We start from the raw sequence: 17,045 nt of genomic DNA, 5'->3' as shown, positions 1-17,045 counted from the left end.
GGAAAGCACTTTGGTCAACCATGTTGTTTTAAAGTGCGCTATATATAAAGTTGGATTGGATATTTGTGTAGAATTTTTCTTCATTTCTTAATAATGTTGCAACCTTACTTACTGTTATGATTTACTGATGTTATTTAGTTCAGTATGTTTCACTGTAAAGGTTGAGGATGTGTGTAAATAACAAACCCCTGTTAAGGAGACAGGATGGCTAGCCTTAGCGACAAGTCCACGTTGACCAGACAGATAAATGAGGCGATTGTCACTCAGGAGTGATAATGGGAATTTCTCAAGGACTGGAGGAAGTTATCATAACAAGTTTAAAGCTGTTCAGTCTCTGTGTTCTGGAGTAAGATAAACCACCCGTTCAACCTACCATGAAGCCTTGGGCTCATTGTGCCTCACAGCCATTCCTGGGGAAAATGCTTGCTCTAGCAAACCAAAGCCACACTTTTGCTAATGCAATCACACATTTTACACACTGGAACTTGATCGTTATTATTTACAGGGAATAATAACAGTTTCTGAGAAAATAAAATTCTATCCACTTCTTCTTTTCACACCAAAACGAAACAGGAAACTACATTTAAGTTTAAATCAGGAAAAATATGTAAATGGGAGGTCTGCTTATCCTACTGGCCATTAAATTTTTTTTAAATAAATTAAAATCACATGTATTTTTCAAACTCAGTATTAGTAATTCCTTTGAAGTGTGTACATATTGAAAACACAAAAGTCCAACTCTCACTGCACACTCCTGTCCTCAATCAAAATACAGGCTTCATCTCGACATCCAGGCCTCACTGACTGAACCTATCTGCTTTATTTCAGCTGGTCTGCGATCAGTTTGTACACACCTGTACGGCAGCGGACCTAGTGGCGTGTCTAAGGAGGCAAATCTGACTCAGGATCTGCAGCACAGTGTGTCGTGTATAAGTATTTTTCCCCACTTCATAACAGAAAAGAGGAAAGCAGGCCCGCCATTTCCCCTCCTCAGTGGTCTCTTTTTCAGTCCTAGCTTGTAAAGCCGACCGACGGTGGCGGCGGCGACATCGGCGGGAGGAGGCGGAGGAGAAGGAGGAGCGGCGGAGGCAGGCAGGCGGGCAGGCGAGCGGAGAGACGCAGGGATCTGGTGTGCCACATCGGGATGAGAGGGAGGCTGAGATCCGGGTCGAGTGAGTCAGCGAGTGGACCTTGCAATCACGGCATCCTTAAAAACTGACTGATTCTGGACGGAGCCGAGCGGCACAACAATACATAAACTACCGAACATTTTTTTTTTATTGTTGTTGTCATTTTTCGCTTGTCTTTATTATTCCGCCCTCCCTCGGTCTGCGCCTGCCATAGCCTTAGTTCTGATTTTCATTTCCACCAAGCTGGGTGAAGCGGGGGGGTCCGGTGAGGTAGCGGTGTAGGAGGAGGTGGAGGGTTTATTAATTTTTTGCTGTTGTTATTGTTTTCGTACGAGCTCATATCTGAAGGCAAACCCAGACGAGCCTCATATTTTGACAGCCTTTTGTTGCACTGACTGGAAGCGAAGATGTCGGGGCAGAGCATTACGGACAGGATAACTGCAGCCCAGCACAGTGTAACGGGATCCGCCGTGTCGAAAACAGTATGCAAGGCCACCACGCACGAAATAATGGGCCCGAAAAAGAAACATCTGGATTGTGAGTATCTTTAAACACCACACGGGTTTTGGGGTAAAACCACCACTGAATTTTTTTCCCAGTGGAAACTAAGCTAAGCTATATCGATAGCTGAGCTATTAGGCCTCAAAGCCTTTAGCACAGGCTACATAGGCTAAGATGCTAGCGCTTGCTCATGACAGGGAGATTAGTTATATTGTTTAAACACTGACCACAGGCCTTCTTGAAATAGTTTTGAACGTAATTACGGAATCTTAAAATTGACAGCCTTTATTTATGCTTACAGTTAATTTAGCCTTTTCGTTTTACATATAAGTTGCTGTAAACCTAGCTTTTTTTTCTTTTAGCTCCCACTACTTCCTATATTTACTCATAGCTTGAAATTATAGCCGTAATTCGCTTATGTGACTGCTGCTTCATACAGAAAATCCTTACAAAATATATCAGGAAGCTGTGGGCCCTTGCACAACATTTCCAGGAATGCTCTCATCTTTAGTGGAGTGAGTGAGTAATTTGATACCTGCTGATACACTGAGGTGACACTGAAGGAGCAAAAAAGAAAAATCACAGTTTGTGCCTGGAGTACCTTAAAGGACACGGACAGTACATGGCACATCTATGACAAGAATACATATGCACCCTGACGCAGGCACAGGGGCTTAAACCCTCCTCTGACTTATGAGTACATCAGAGGGGTCACTGCTTGTGTGTACTTAAAGATGCAGCGGTAATATTTTTCTGCATTTTGATCCACAGAAATTAAAGCAATGAACATGGTTTTGTGAAGGCCCTGTGTCTTCATAAGAGTTCAGTGCCGTGTATGTGTGTGGAGGGAGGGGGGATTGTATATTTATCTACCATGTTCAAGGCTGCTAACCCAGCACAGTGGTTTTTGGACTCAAGAAGCTAAAACTGTGGTGAGTATTTTGGGTTGATGGTAAAGCTGCAGGTTCCACACCTGTTGTTCTGCTCAGACGACTCCCCTGAGGTGACATGAGTGAAAGTTGGCAGAGTCATACACTGTTGGACTGATCCCAACAGAAGCCATAAATCCAGCGTGACTGAGATGTGTCTCAGCACACACAGGACAACCTGTATGTGTGTGCGTACATAATGCCACAAGGCCCTCTTATTGTATGTTGACACTTAAGAAAGGTCGGTCGTCTGGGTTGGCAGGCTTACTTATGTTTTCTCAATTTTTAATCTCCATTTTGACACAAATTGTCTGCATTTTGAGTAAGTTTAGGAGGATTACTTTCACTAGAGAGTTGAAAGTACTGTGAATAACTGGAGACACACCAGAACGATACATGTGGTGCTTTTTAAAAAGTGCATTACGAGTAAAAGAAGCCACAGTTAGCTTAATATCTGTAAATTTTAATCTGTATAATCCTCAGAATTCTTTCAGATTCATATATTTCACAAAGTTTTAAAACACATGACTAATGACAGTAAAGGTGTGTGTGTGTGTGTGTGTGGTCGAGTGTTTCAGGCTCCAGATGCATGCAGAGGGAACATTATAGGAATCTGATCATTTATGCGGCCTATTGTAGAGACCGAAAACACATTTGAGAAGCTGTAGTCTGTAAATATTTTATTTTTTTAGGTTGTCCTTAAATCTGGATATAGCAGACACCTTTTTTAATGGAGGTTTTCAAGTGTAAGAAGAAAGTCGAAGTTCTCAAATGTCAAATATCATTCAGTTTAATGCAGATGTAATAGAAGTTTTTCTACAGTCCGCATCATTGTTAATGAAATCGGCACTTCTTTTATCAAAGGAAAAAGTAAACAGGACAACCAAATGTTCAGTTTTGTCAGTTTTCAATACTCTGATGCACTCGGCAGTATGTGCGTACGTGGAATGGAAGAAGAGCTCAAAGTGCACAGTGGTAAAAATCAAGTGTGTGAATGTAGCTTGTAGTGTAGCTGAACTTTGAATCTATTAAAACTATACAGGTGCTTCATAAATAGAAGTCCAAAGTCTGATAGCCACCTCTTATGTGACACTGTCTGACTAGTAATCATAATCAGCTTTAAGTAGACATCATTAACATAGACTCATGGACTCATTAACAGTTTGATCCACAAAATGCCAGAAATTTAAAAAAAAAAGAGAAAAAAAAGGTGTCTCATAGTTTAAACCTCAACCTTTACTTTAAAGTCACATTTAAGTAAAAATGGGGAATTCAATAGCAGAGTGTGCAGAGGATCTGCAGAGTAGTTGATAATTAATTTTGTTATTCAGTTAATCAATAAATTCTGTTAGTTATTGCTATTAGTACCTGAGTGACTGCTTAGTTTGAGTAGTGGAGGTGAGGAACGAGTGACGCTGAGTCAATGGGCCAAAATGTAACTTTATTTTATGAAACATGTCAGATCAGTATTAAAAAGTTCACAATGATCAGTCAAAATATGGTGGAAGCATTTACACACATTTACATTTTTGTCATTGTTGTTTTTTTAAGTTATCACAATAAGTAACTAATTCATCATTTATATCCTGTCTTATAGCTCCTGTGGAAAGCCTCCTTTCTCTTAGTTGCTCTGTCCTCACTCTGATGCATTTTAGGACTAAAGGCATGTTTAAGATGACACACTAAGACTGATTTCTGGGTCACAGGCACAAATCAGTGTTATAAAAATACTCTTTTATATCATTGTGCTCGCATAGTCTCTCTCTCTCAATTTTTTTTCCAAGATAAAATAAACTAGCAGCAAATAATTATTCTCTATTATAAATATTCTCATAAATAAAGCCCTGTTTTTAACACGTTCTAGCTGATCCTGCATTGATTGTCGTTACATGGATTTAAACTGCATAATGAGGACTAAATGCGGATTTATTTTTAATGCACAGTTCAGTGGCATCACTCATTGTCATGACAGTTACATGAATACATTTGTGTCTTGTGAATTGATTCACTTAGAAATCGTTCATGTCAGCCACTGTGGACATTTAGCAGGCTGATTATAACATGACAGTGCTGTCAGTGCATTCTCCTCCCCCATCTTCTTCCTCCTCCTCCTGCCTCGTCTCCTCTCTGTCGTCGTTTTCTTCTCTGGGCAGTTCAGCCACCCATGCTAACTTCTCTGCTGCTGCTTCTGTGGAAGGTTATCCTGTCCTACTTAGAGTCCCCCGCCTTTTGAAAAGTCAAATATAGGACAGAAATGGAGGCCCAATTACCCCTTCAGTCTGATCGCTTCTGTGAATGGCAGGGTCATTAGCACTGATGTACTCGGCTGCTTCGAGTAGTATCATTCAACCAGCATATGGGTGCGGGGCGAGCATATGATCAGAGGAAGTGGGACAGAACATGTATGGTTAACATCTTATGCCCTGCACTTTATACTGGTCTGATAGAAGGGCGGTTTGCTGCCAGTAATAAGCTAGATTAGTTTCAGGTTTCTGCTGCAGTGATCCCTGATTGTACTCAAACAACAGTATGATGATTTAGTCATTATCATGCAGATTTTATGTGGAAAACCGCTTTTCTTAAATACCCTTATTTGGCCAATTTACCTCACTGCTCCAGAGGATTTTGGATAGAATAATAGCAGGACTTCAGGACTACAAGAACCTTTTGTTACTACCTGATCTGTAAGTTACTGGTGTGATTGTTTAATTAACTGCATAGACTTTATGTGAAGCAGAAAAAAGCTTGGCAGATGTTAGAGGAAACAGCACCAGAGCTGCCATTAATAATACAGAGATCAACAACACAGTATAATTTTTTTAGGTGCACGTATTGGACTTGGAGATTTGTGATCAAATATTCACCTATTTTATGTCCAACAATATGAAATTAAACTGTAAAATGACTAAACGAGATGGGAAATACTCAGATTTTAGAGCTGTTGGTCACATTTGTTTGGCAAATGATAATTCTGTTATCCACATATGTTGGACAGTTTCTTAACAGTTTAAAATACAATCAGCTAGGACACTGTAAATGATATAGTATTATCAATGGTGTTTTCTGTTAAGCTGATGGTGTTGTGTTAGATTAGAAAACATCAGTAACATAGTTGGTCTTTACAGCATTTTTAGATCATTTTGAACAGTCTTCCTTCACCATTTTCAGTTTTGTCTCGACTGATCGCCAGCACAAAACGTAGTAATGTGAATTAGCCTGTGTCGCAATTTTTGGGATTATTTGCCAACGTTGGGGTTAACAGGTGAACAAGTTGAACTACTGTGAGCACAGTGACCTGCTTTGGAAAACATGGAAATTAGATGAACACGGGAGACCAGTTTTAAGTCTGTTGTTAGTTTCTAATTTGTCACAGTAGACAGCGGCAGGTGTTGGTCTGTTTGCTGGTTCAACATAAGGCCTGTCTGACAAAAAAAAAATGATACACTGGGAATGGATTCCTGATGAACATTATTCAATGTTTGTTGGCATAATATGCATCTAAATCAGCGGACAAATGGGAGCTGTTGGGATCTCAGGCCACAGGTCAGAACAGTGGAGCTTCAGATAAGCCATAAAAAGCAGTAAAATGCCTCATTCAGACTGCAGTAGACAACACTGGACAGCCTCCAGTTATTAAAAACTGTAATTTAACTGTATGAAATCTCTTTTGTTTTAAGATTTGATTCATTGCACCAACGAGATGAACGTGAACATTCCCCAACTGGCTGACTCGCTGTTTGAGAGGACCACCAACACCAGCTGGGTGGTTGTGTTTAAATCCCTCATCACTACACACCACCTCATGGTCTACGGTAACGAGGTGAGACACTTGATCCCATTCCCATTACGATCCAAGCCAATGAACTGGTTCCACTTTAATGGCAGAATATTTGAGTGTCTGTTTCACCAATTAGTGATGTTGGCTTAACTGTTGTCACGCCTCCTGCAGCGTTTTGTCCAGTATTTGGCTTCAAGGAATACACTTTTCAACCTCAGTAACTTTTTGGACAAAAGTGGATTACAAGGTAACGTTTTTTGTTCTTATCGTGGAAGTTTCAACAAAATATGTAAATTGTGATAAATGCTTATTTGTCACCTCCTGTCTTGCGTTCCAGGCTATGACATGTCTACATTCATCAGGAGGTATAGTCGATACCTGAATGAGAAAGCAGTTTCATACAGACAGGTTGCCTTTGACTTCACAAAAGTTAAACGCGGGTGAGCACTGAAACCGATTTCCTATTCTACAATAAAAGCTGTAAACTTTCTTTCCCTTTAAATATGTTTAAAGAAAGAATGTTTACATCTGAAGCAAATAATAATGCTCATTGTGACTAAAGCTGGGTTGTTTTAATTCATCAAATAGTGAAATATAGTGATCAGGTCTTTAAATACGTTGTCTAAATTGGCTCTTTTTTTGCATTTTTGACTGTTAAGCCGTCTCAGCAGAACTTGTATCAAATTAATAGTAATAACCCATTTTTTTTAAAATTACATAGAGTCAAATAGCAAATGATAAATTAATCAGTTGATCCACAAACGATTAATTGTTGAGCATTTTTATACTTCCACAGCAGAGTTAACAGAATTGTTGTAATTCGTCTGTAACTTCTTTTACAAATAAAGTTTAGTATATACTTTTTGTTGTTCTAATGGAGGAACATGACACTCAGTTTGCTGGACAATAGAGCTTTGTGCTAAATGGTACTGCTTGTTCTGGCTTCTCCAGTATAAAGATTTCAATTTTTAATTTTTTAAAACAACTTTTTGAAACTGTGTATGTTTAACCTCCTAGGACCTGGCGTCCACATATGTGGACATCACATTTTGGGTTATTTAGACCAAAAGCACGGTGGCACGGTGGTTAGCACTGTTGCCGCACAGCAAGAAGGTCCTGAGTTCAATTCCACCATCAGGCCAGGGTCTTTCTGTGTGGAGTTTGCATGTTCTCCCCGTGTTTGCGTGGGTTTCCTCCGGGTACTCCGGCTTCCTCCCACCGTCCAAAGACATGCAGCTTGTGGGGATAGGTTAATTGGATAATCCAAATTGCCACTAGGTGTGAATGTGAGTGTGAATGGTTGTCTGTCCCTGTGTGTTAGCCCTGCGACAGACTGGCGACCTGTCCAGGGTGTACCCCGCCTCTCGCCCTATGACAGCTGGGATAGGCTCCAGCGCCCCTGAAAAGGATAAGCGGAAGCGAATGGATGGATGGATGGATAGACCAAAATACTCAATTTTGCTCTACAAGGGCCTGATATCCTCTTACGAGGACATTATACTGCTACTGTTCTATCAAAATTTTAAACGAATATCCTCATATGTGGCGCTTATTTTTCTTAAAAACAAAAATAAGGTAAAAAAAAAAATCTGGTAATTCTTTGTTTTTACATTCAATGCCCCAATATGCCCAAATATCAAAGAGAAATTAAAAATGCATGCCATGGAAGAGTTTGGGTCTTAGGAGGTTTAATTACAATCTCAATTCAGATTGATCTCCTTCAGCTGTGACAAATTACAGCAACATTTTCCTGTTTTGTTTTGTTTTTGACATTTTAGAGCCTGCTGACAGATTTATCAGTAACTATTTGCAGCACTATCATCAGTGTAAACCCATAAGTCAGTCTGTTTTAATATCTGCACTGTTTGCTTCCCCATCTCTCCTCTCCTCGTTGCCCTCGCCTGCTCCGACTCTGCGTGTGTCCACACAGAGTGGACGGCGTAATGAGGACCATGAATACAGAGAAGCTGCTGAAGACTATCCCCATTATTCAGAACCAGATGGACGCCCTTCTCGATTTCAATGTGAGTTTAAGGTGAAGCCACCCCCCCCCCACCGTGGTTCTGCAGCTCGTGTAGTAAGAAGATGCTCATCTGGAGTGTGCAGAGTGCACCGAGACTGCTGTATTTCCCTAATTCAGAAGCAGACTTTTTGTTTTTTGTGTGTCAACAAATCGCTGTGCAGAAGCTCTAAAGATAAATGTCTCGGCTGATTGCTTTCCCTCAGGTCAATGCCAACGAGCTGACTAATGGAGTCATCAATGCAGCCTTCATGCTGCTCTTCAAAGACTCCATCCGGCTCTTTGCTGCTTATAATGAAGGCATTATCAACCTGCTTGGTAAGACCTTTGCGGACTCACCTTGTCTTTGTAAATCCTGTGCTGTTGTTGGCCATTACAAGTAAATACAATCTTTTTTTCTTATATATAACCAAACAGAGAAATACTTTGACATGAAGAAGACTCAGTGCAAAGAAGGTCTGGACATCTACAAGAAGTTCCTCACTCGAATGACCCGGATATCAGAATTCCTGAAAGTAGCAGAGGTAAATTAGACTACATTTATCTCCACAAATGCTCCTGCTGTCGTGAGTGCAGGGAAGCAAACACAACTCGCTCTTTCTTTCTAACAGCAGGTGGGAATCGATCGAGGAGACATTCCAGACCTTTCACAGGTAAGCGTCAGAAAACCTGAGGTTTCCACTCTTATTAGGAAGACTTTTCTTTTCTTTCTGTTACTGCCAGCTCTAACTGCTTTTTTTTTCTTTTTTTGATTCAGCATTGTCCTTGTTAGACTAGAATATAGTATACTCGGCTCACATTTTATTTACAATTAGGCACTTTGCATGATTTCCTTCTTGGGCGCATGTCTGCCAGAGGAGGCGGTCCTCTTTTCCAGTTCCCTATCCTCTTTCTTCCTCTTCTGAATCTCCTTCTTTTCTTCTTGCCCCCAGTACCTTCTTCTAATTCTTCTGACAGTAAATAAAGGTGTGGAGTCCTCACACTATAGTTGAAGCCTGCATAGTGGCAGATGTTTCATAATTTACAGTAAACTGTGCACACTGTTGTGCTCGTCTCTGGGGGACCAGTTTTACATAAATAATTTACCCCCGAAAAACTGCAGCTAAGAAGCCTTTCCTCTCACTGTCACCACCTTTATATTCTGTATTTTCCCCTTATCTTTCCACTTTAGTTCACAGTTTGTGTAAGTACTATCATTCCACTCTTCTTCTTCTATGTCCGTGACTTGCCTCAGTGTTGTCTTTTTGCATGCCTCTGCTCTGACTCTGTCTCCTACATCGTGGTGAAAAACAGTTGAAGGAAAAAACACTCGCCGTGGTAAAATTCTGTTCACTTTTGGTCGTGTTATTGAGGTGTAAGCAAGCATAGCTCATCTCCTGTAAAATGGCTGCCCCGTTGTGCTTAGACACCGCCACTTCAACAACGGCCGGGTTGCTGAAAGTGTTGTGGTGCTGTACGTCATCCCACACAGATGTTACTCTCATCCAAAGTAGCTCTTTGGCTGGAATGTAGTTATCGATCAGTGGTGGGTAACTAATAGCCCAAAGCTACCAAAAACGTGCAGATCAAAGACATAAATTGGCTGTCTACACCTGAGTTTTCATGGTGTGGTGTTTTGTACTCCATCTTGGTTGCTCACCACTGTCTTTTATGGTCTTCATGTCTATGTAGACTACATTTTCTGTCTCAGGAAGTCACTGACTCTATGTTCTCTGTCACGACAGGCTCCTAGTAGCCTTCTCGAAGCTCTAGAGCAACACTTGGCCTCTTTAGAGGGCAAAAAGGTCAAAGATTCCACTGCAGCCAGCAGGTATATAAATCCTCTTATATTTGCCTTGGATCACAGCAACTACCTCAACATTTATATTAGATCAGTCATACTGACTTATCTGTGCTGCACTGCATCTGGTGTGAATTTGTTTCCCTGCAGGGCCAGCACTCTGTCCAATGCTGTGTCATCACTGGCCAGCACAGGGATGTCTTTCACTAAAGTCGATGAGCGAGAGAAGCAGGCGGCTCTCGAGGAGGAACAGGCTCGACTCAAAGCTCTCAAGGTTAATGCATTTTTGAAACGAAAAATGAAACATTATTTCACGTGGCATGCATTAAATCTCCCCAGCGTTGGCTTTTTTTTTTTTTTTTTGACTGGACTTCATTACTCATCAGGAACAAAGGCTTAAAGAGCTCTCCAAGAGGCCTTCATTTGCCACGACTGATACATCACCAATCTCCACCACTGGGGGTACTATCAGCACAGCACCAGCCATTGATCTCTTCTCTACACCCAGCTGCTCCAATGGGTACTGCTTAGATCTATATTTTGTACTTGAAAAGAAAGCGCTTCAGTAACTAATTTATAACATATAAAATTGTGAGTAATTAGGACATGTAGGGAACCTTTGCCAGCATTGTCGTTGCAGAAGAAGGTATCAAACAGCCACGATGAGATGCTCATGCTAGTAATGACATGAGAGGATGTACATGTGAGATAGCTGAAGCAGTTTATTAATCAGCTGAAAAGTATTTTGTTGGTTTTCTTGATTTTGGGTTTGAGACTGGTGATCATTCAAAAAATTACATGATCTCACCGTGTGCCCACGGAAAGGATAACGGGTACGTTTCACCCTTCATAATGCTTCCTCTTCTACAGCTGCAGTCTGTAACCCAGAGGTGTAGTCAGTTTATTATCACATTGGCGCTAGAAGCAGCCATTAGAAAATGAGTACACTGTTGTCATAAAGGGACAGACATGGTCAACAATAATATTCAGGTAGGCGGTGGCATTTAAGTGACATTCCGTTAGTGCAAATAGGCACAAAGTGTGCCAAGAAAATGTCCCCACACCATTACATCTCCACCACCTGACTTAACCAAGGCAGGATGAATGCATGCTTTCATGTTTACACTTAATTCTGACCTCACCATCTGAATGTTACAACAGAAATCAAGACTTCCTGAACAACAAATGTTTTTCAGTCTTCTGAAACATGCAAATTTTAGCCTCAGTTTTCTGTTCTTAGCTTAAGAACAGCGTTAATTGCACTTGGTGTGGTCTTCTACTACCTGTAGCCCATCTGTGCACAGAGATGCTCTTCTGCATACTGTAGTTGTAGTGAGTGGTTATTCAGGTTACTGCTGCCTTCTTCCTCTGACCTCTAACATCAACGAGGCATTTTTGCCCCAGGAACTGCCGCTCATTGAAATATTGTAATGCTCGATTTGAACTTCAGCAGGTTGTTTTGACCTTGTCTACGTGCCTCAATGAATTGAATTGCTGCCATGAAATTGACTGATTATATACTTGCGTTAATGAGCAACTGAGCAGGTGTACCCAATAAAGTAGCAAGTGAGTGTATTTACACTGAAAAGCTTAAGGGAGAGACTTCTGGTTGGAAAACACATGCTTCTATATTAAAATAATATACTAATGGTGGTCGGTGGTATAAGATGATGTATTTCTGGATCAGGGAGCCACATGACAAAGTAAAAGTTTTATTAAAGTGATTTTGCTCAATGTGTACATTTAAATATGACAAGAGCTATGAAAGCATAATATTTGATTTAGAAACAAAAAAGGTTAACCCTTCCCCACTAGAGCAGCCTTTTCGGCCAAATGGTTATCTGTCAGAAGAGACCAGGATAAACACTATAATCAAGCAGTTTCCGGGGCTGTATTATGGATTTGTTTACCAGGCTTTTTTCTTCTGTCCACAGTGCAGTGAAGATGGAGAGCGACCTTTTTGACCTGCAGCCTACTTTCCAGCCCTCCATGCAATCAGGCACCACAGGGCTTCCAGCAGCGACAGCATGGGCAGGTGAACTGTCGCCTCTCCCATCACGTTCCAACCAACATCTGCTTCTGGACTTTATTTGTTCTGCATGCTTTCCTCTTGTTGTTGTCTGACTCTGAATCCCACATCTTCCTCTGCTCTTCACTTTCTTCTGTCTTTTGCTTTTCTGTCTCTCTCTCTCTTTCCTCTGCCCGCATAGATCCTTTCACGTCTACTGAAGCTGGAGATGATTCCATGCCAAACCTTAACCCTTTCCTCTCAAAACTCGTTGTCGATGCCACTCACTTACCTGTCGTGTCTTCAGACGGTGTTAGCTTTTCCTCTAGGACATCTGGTCATGAAGTGTTTGGTGGTAACAAATCATTTTGTTTCTCAGAAGTCTTGTCGTGCTTGTTCATTTCTGTGTAGCTTCTTATAAGCATGATTAGCCTGCATGTTTTCCCTCTGCTGGTTTAGTTTGAATGTTGATTACCTGTCTGCTTATACACATCTCAGTTCTCTCTTCCTGTCTTCCTGTTCGAAGCTCAAGCTCAAATTACGTTAGCTTCTTAGCCTCTTTGTGCCTCTCATGTACCAAACAGGGTCCTCCATGTCCTGCTATGGAGGTAGTTTGGGCTCTTTTAATGAAGTTTGGTGTTGCATTGTAGTGCAAAGATGCCTTAGAGCTTTAAGTGGAAATATGTTCTTCTTTTACCAACACTATTTTTGATTCTCCAGATCGTTACAATCCCTTTATTGACACAAACTCATCCGTTTCAACCAATTACAAACGCACAGTGCGGATAGAGCACTCCATCTCAGGTACTATGATGGCTCCCCATCACAGCCTATGTTTCCTGGCAAACATAGGATCCTATGCAAATCCACCTCCCTCCCCCAAAGAGCCATTATTTTGTCATCCATGGTAGAAATATAGGCAGAAACTTGTGTTAAAGGAAAGGTCTGACATTTTGGGAAAATATTTTAACAAATGGTAATATTTGTTAAATTAGGGTTGGGTTTGGTTTGGTTAGGTTGCTGGGTTGGATCAGTGACTGTGACAGCGTTGCTCTGGAGCTGTTCCTTAGTGATTTGGGGCCATTTTGACCTGGTAGCATCACACTGTTGCTGCAAATTTATTGAAGCACATCCATGATGCAGCTCTCTTGTTCCACCACATCTTAAGTATATTGTGTTGGGTTGGTCTGGTGACTATGGAGGTCATTTGAATACACTTAACTCATTAACCAACTTAACTATTCAAGAAACAAGTTTGAGATTATTTGAGCTATAACCCATTATGCTAGTGGAAGCGGCAATCAGAAGTCAGGTACACTGTGATTGTAAAGGGGTGGATGTAGTCAGCAGCAGGTGATGAAATGATGCTCAGTTGGTGTTAAGGGGCCTGAAGTGTGCCAGGAAAAATCCCCTACACAATTGCATCACTACTACCAGCCTGAACTGTTGATACAAGGCAGAATGGATCCATCCTTTCATGTTTATGCTCAATTCTGACCATACCAACTGAATATTGCAGCAAAAATCGAGACTCCAAATCCAGGCAACATTTTTCCAGTCTTGTTCAGTTTTTGTGAAGCTGTGCAAACTGTAGATTTGTGTTCTTAGCTGGCAGGAGTGGCACCTGATGTGCTCTGTAAACCCTAGAGATAGTGTGGGAAAATTGCAACAGATCAGCAGTTTGTGAAATGCTCAGACTAGCCTGTGTGGCACTAACAACCATGTCACGTTCAAAGTCACTTGAGTTTATGTCAAAATGTAGACAGTTTGAACTCTTTTAGTCAGTGTGTCACTCAGAAATAATACTACTGTAAATCCCCTCAGACTGCAGCGTGAGCCAACCAAAACTCTGGCACTTCTTTACAGTATCACAGTTTTGTTGATACTCTTTGCCTGGTTAAAGGACTAGGATTTAGTCAAAAGCCTTGTGTAATGTTATTTTGAGCTTTGAGACTTTTTCCTTAAATATTTAAAAGCCATTTCTTTTATGTGGGTTTTCAAAACATGCAGAAACTATTGGTCTTTTCAATCAGTGTAAAAAAATAATAATAATTCACTGGTTCATGCTTCTCATCAGCAGCAAAACAGTTTGACATTAAGCAAGCTATTTAGCAAAGTCTGACCAAGCTAGCTGCCATGTGACCTTTTGTGAATGCTCACAGCTGCATCACTTGCTTGACAGGAACAACTACCAATCAAAATATAATGTTCCTCCAGCTGATCCGATCTACCACCAGCCATTTTCTTTAGGTGTCCACCTATTTTCAGTTTTCATGTTAAGCTAAGTGTAACATATGCTAGTCTGATCAATTAGTATTAATCTCCAAAATGTCAAACTATTCCTTTAATGCTTGCCTTTGGGTTGCTGCGGTACATATCCACCTCAAATTTTGCTTAAGAGTTTAATAACTTTTGTACATGTTAGCTCTCGTCTTTCTTTATGTAATATTGCTGTCACTTCCTCCATGTCTCTCGGCCTGGCCTTGAAATACTTTCTTTCTTCCTGTCTTTCTTTTCTTTGTGTTCTTCTTGCTTCCTGTGGCGTGTCAGACTCCTTCTGTGGTCCAGTGTCCATTGCCCAGCACCTCCCACATCAGGCTCCCTTCCCCACTGAGCCCTCTTCTGTAGCAGGTCTATTCAGAGGTAGAGTACTGAAGGCATCTCTCTGCCTCATTCATCAGTAGATCAATGCTTTTTTTTTTCCATCCTGTAGAGGAAGCTGTGTTATTCTGCTCTCTGTTCAAATGTCTAGAATTTCTTTAGTTAGAAGTGCTGGTGCAGAAACCTTGGGTCCAGGCCGTGGTCAGTTTTTAGAGTATTTCTCATCTTGTAACTGTGTAACTACAGCACTCTTCTCGTTCATCTCTCTGAAGGATACTCAACACCACAGGCCCCTCCACAGCCATCAGCGGGGGGACTGCAAGTGGACTTTGAGTCAGTTTTTGGAGCCAAAGCCACAGGCAGCAGTAGCCTCAATTCTGATGGTAAGGATTTCACATTCAAGTGAACTGACAATACCAGTGCCATAGCTTTTTGTCTCTTAGTAAGGCAGACAGTGCTTAATTATAGTTTGCAGATGATGGATCAAAAACAGTCCTTCACTTAGCTGAAGAAAGTTATTTTTTTTTCCTCACGAAAAGGGGGAGGAAATATCTGAAAGATAGTGGACCACATTAATGTTTTGTTTTTTCTACCATTTATTTTAGCTGTAGTTGCTTGAAGAAAAACAGCGAAATCTTGCTATTTAGAACTGCACTAAGTCATGTTATTTGCTTTAGATAGCTGTGTCTGGTCCTGACGTCAGATGCAGCTGAAACACCTGCAGCTCTCAGCCCCATCTTGCAAGTCGCCAATGCAGGAACATACTGTTGTTTTTCTTCTGGGTTATTTTTACCCCACACTGTCTGTGTGTCTGCAAGCAGCCAAAAAATTGCATATAGTGAAGAAACTGACAGATGATAGACCTCAAATCAGAGTTAGGCTAAGAAAAATTTTCACTCGTAGTATTTTGGTGGGTATAATTGATTTTAAGAAGTGTTTTAAACACTGATAACTTACTGAATGTGCAGCATTTCAATGATGAAATAACAAATTCAATCTCTTCAAATCATCTGTTTGAACAGAGAATGAAAACAGTTTCCAGAAAACCCTGAAAGGATTAGAGAGTGATTATCAATGCACTCTAAACAAAAATGGCACCTTTGTTTTATAAGAAGGAATAAACCACATAACATACAGACCATTATATCCTTTTCATTTATATAATCAGTCCGAAACAGGCACACACCTCTAGCACTTATTGGTGTTTTTTTCTTCTTTTTGAATCGCTCAAGAAGAAAAAACCCACTATTTCACACGTTGTTAGTGGTTACTTTAATTTCTTTAAAGCAGATGCTGCTAACATAATATGTTTTGCTTGGGGGAGAAAACTGCAGAACTCGTAATTGGCATTGTAAACTGTTTTGGTTCGCCCTTTTCTGCCCTCATAGCGCTGTTTTTGGCCCAAATAAGCAACTGTTTTCTTTTCTTTCTTTTTTAAAATCTCTAAATGTCACTTAAAGCTATCTGGCAACACCAAACTGCAGAGAAACATCATATTAATTAGCTACTAGCTGGTGCCATACCGCTGGCAGCTGACGCCAAGTTGTGCATGGAAAAGAGAATAAAGGGACCCTGATCACGGCTGCTGAATACTTGTTAGTTCTGGTATAACACAAGTGTTGCAGGAACTTTAATGATTTCAGTTTTTGTCAGCTGTGGCCATATCTTTTTTTCCAGGAATAGGTAGAAGCCAAAAACTGAGCTAAAGGGCTGAAAACAAAAATCCAAATGAATAAAAGTGTCTTTTTTTTTTTTTTTTTTTTATAACACTTGAGGTACGTTAGTCGCATTTGTAGTAATTTTATGTTTACTAGATTAACGAAAAAGGTAATACTGTGTCAGCTGGCACAGAAGGATTAAAATTCATGAAAAATAGAATTTATAATAAGAAAATAAGCCCCAGTTTTAAGTGTTTGTTACGGACAGTCTTTGTCATTGTTACATTGTGACGAATATCTTTTCTTTTCTGAGCCAGTCCTCTGTTCTGTCTTGTCAGATATTACTGGGGGTATCCTGAAACCGACTCTTGCCGGCTCTAACCAGCCGTCCAATCAGCAGCCAGAGAAGTTGGTGTCAGATGACCTTGACTCCTCCCTGGCCAACCTTGTGGGCAGTGAGTGTGATGCTTTGCTTTTAGTTGCTCTAATTAAAGCACGTGTTCATTAAAGGGGGGGGAAACATTTGCAGGCTAACAGCTGGTCGTTGTATTTCCTTTTTCAGACCTCGGCATTGGAAATGGCACGATGAAGAAGTAAGTGATGCTTCGTCGCTCTGTGTGTGTGCGTGTGTGTGTGTGTG

General features: G+C 40.8%; 1 protein-coding gene across 10 annotated transcripts in view; it reads left to right on the top strand.

Annotated features, from left to right (window-relative positions):
* The first annotated feature begins 844 nt into the window (after nt 1-844).
* Nucleotides 845-17,045, top strand: part of picalmb (phosphatidylinositol binding clathrin assembly protein b) — a 21,223-nt gene continuing 5,022 nt past the window's right edge. For 2 of the 10 annotated variants that reach the window (XM_042226518.1, XM_042226516.1), the window contains exons 1-19: nt 845-1,667; nt 6,238-6,380; nt 6,510-6,585; nt 6,676-6,778; nt 8,269-8,362; nt 8,565-8,676; nt 8,776-8,882; nt 8,970-9,011; nt 9,530-9,541; nt 10,083-10,168; nt 10,289-10,412; nt 10,525-10,658; nt 12,073-12,173; nt 12,349-12,501; nt 12,867-12,950; nt 14,697-14,789; nt 15,020-15,130; nt 16,744-16,860; nt 16,968-16,998. In XM_042226518.1, the coding sequence (XP_042082452.1) occupies nt 1,538-1,667; nt 6,238-6,380; nt 6,510-6,585; nt 6,676-6,778; nt 8,269-8,362; nt 8,565-8,676; nt 8,776-8,882; nt 8,970-9,011; nt 9,530-9,541; nt 10,083-10,168; nt 10,289-10,412; nt 10,525-10,658; nt 12,073-12,173; nt 12,349-12,501; nt 12,867-12,950; nt 14,697-14,789; nt 15,020-15,130; nt 16,744-16,860; nt 16,968-16,998 (1,853 nt within the window). In that variant the 5' untranslated portion in view covers nt 845-1,537. Of the gene's footprint in view, nt 1,668-6,237; nt 6,381-6,509; nt 6,586-6,675; nt 6,779-8,268; nt 8,363-8,564; nt 8,677-8,775; nt 8,883-8,969; nt 9,012-9,529; nt 9,542-10,082; nt 10,169-10,288; nt 10,413-10,524; nt 10,659-12,072; nt 12,174-12,348; nt 12,502-12,866; nt 12,951-14,696; nt 14,790-15,019; nt 15,131-16,743; nt 16,861-16,967; nt 17,003-17,045 lie in introns of those variants that run through there. The other 8 variants (XM_042226517.1, XM_042226519.1, XM_042226520.1 and 5 more) reach the window with 8 other exon arrangements.

Source organism: Haplochromis burtoni, unplaced genomic scaffold (genome assembly GCF_018398535.1).
Source record: "Haplochromis burtoni strain Fernald_Lab_line unplaced genomic scaffold, NCSU_Asbu1 Contig_216, whole genome shotgun sequence".
NCBI classification, from domain to species: domain Eukaryota; kingdom Metazoa; phylum Chordata; class Actinopteri; order Cichliformes; family Cichlidae; genus Haplochromis; species Haplochromis burtoni.
The sequence above is the reverse complement of the archived record's forward strand: the minus strand, read 5'-3'. Positions and strand labels throughout refer to the sequence as shown.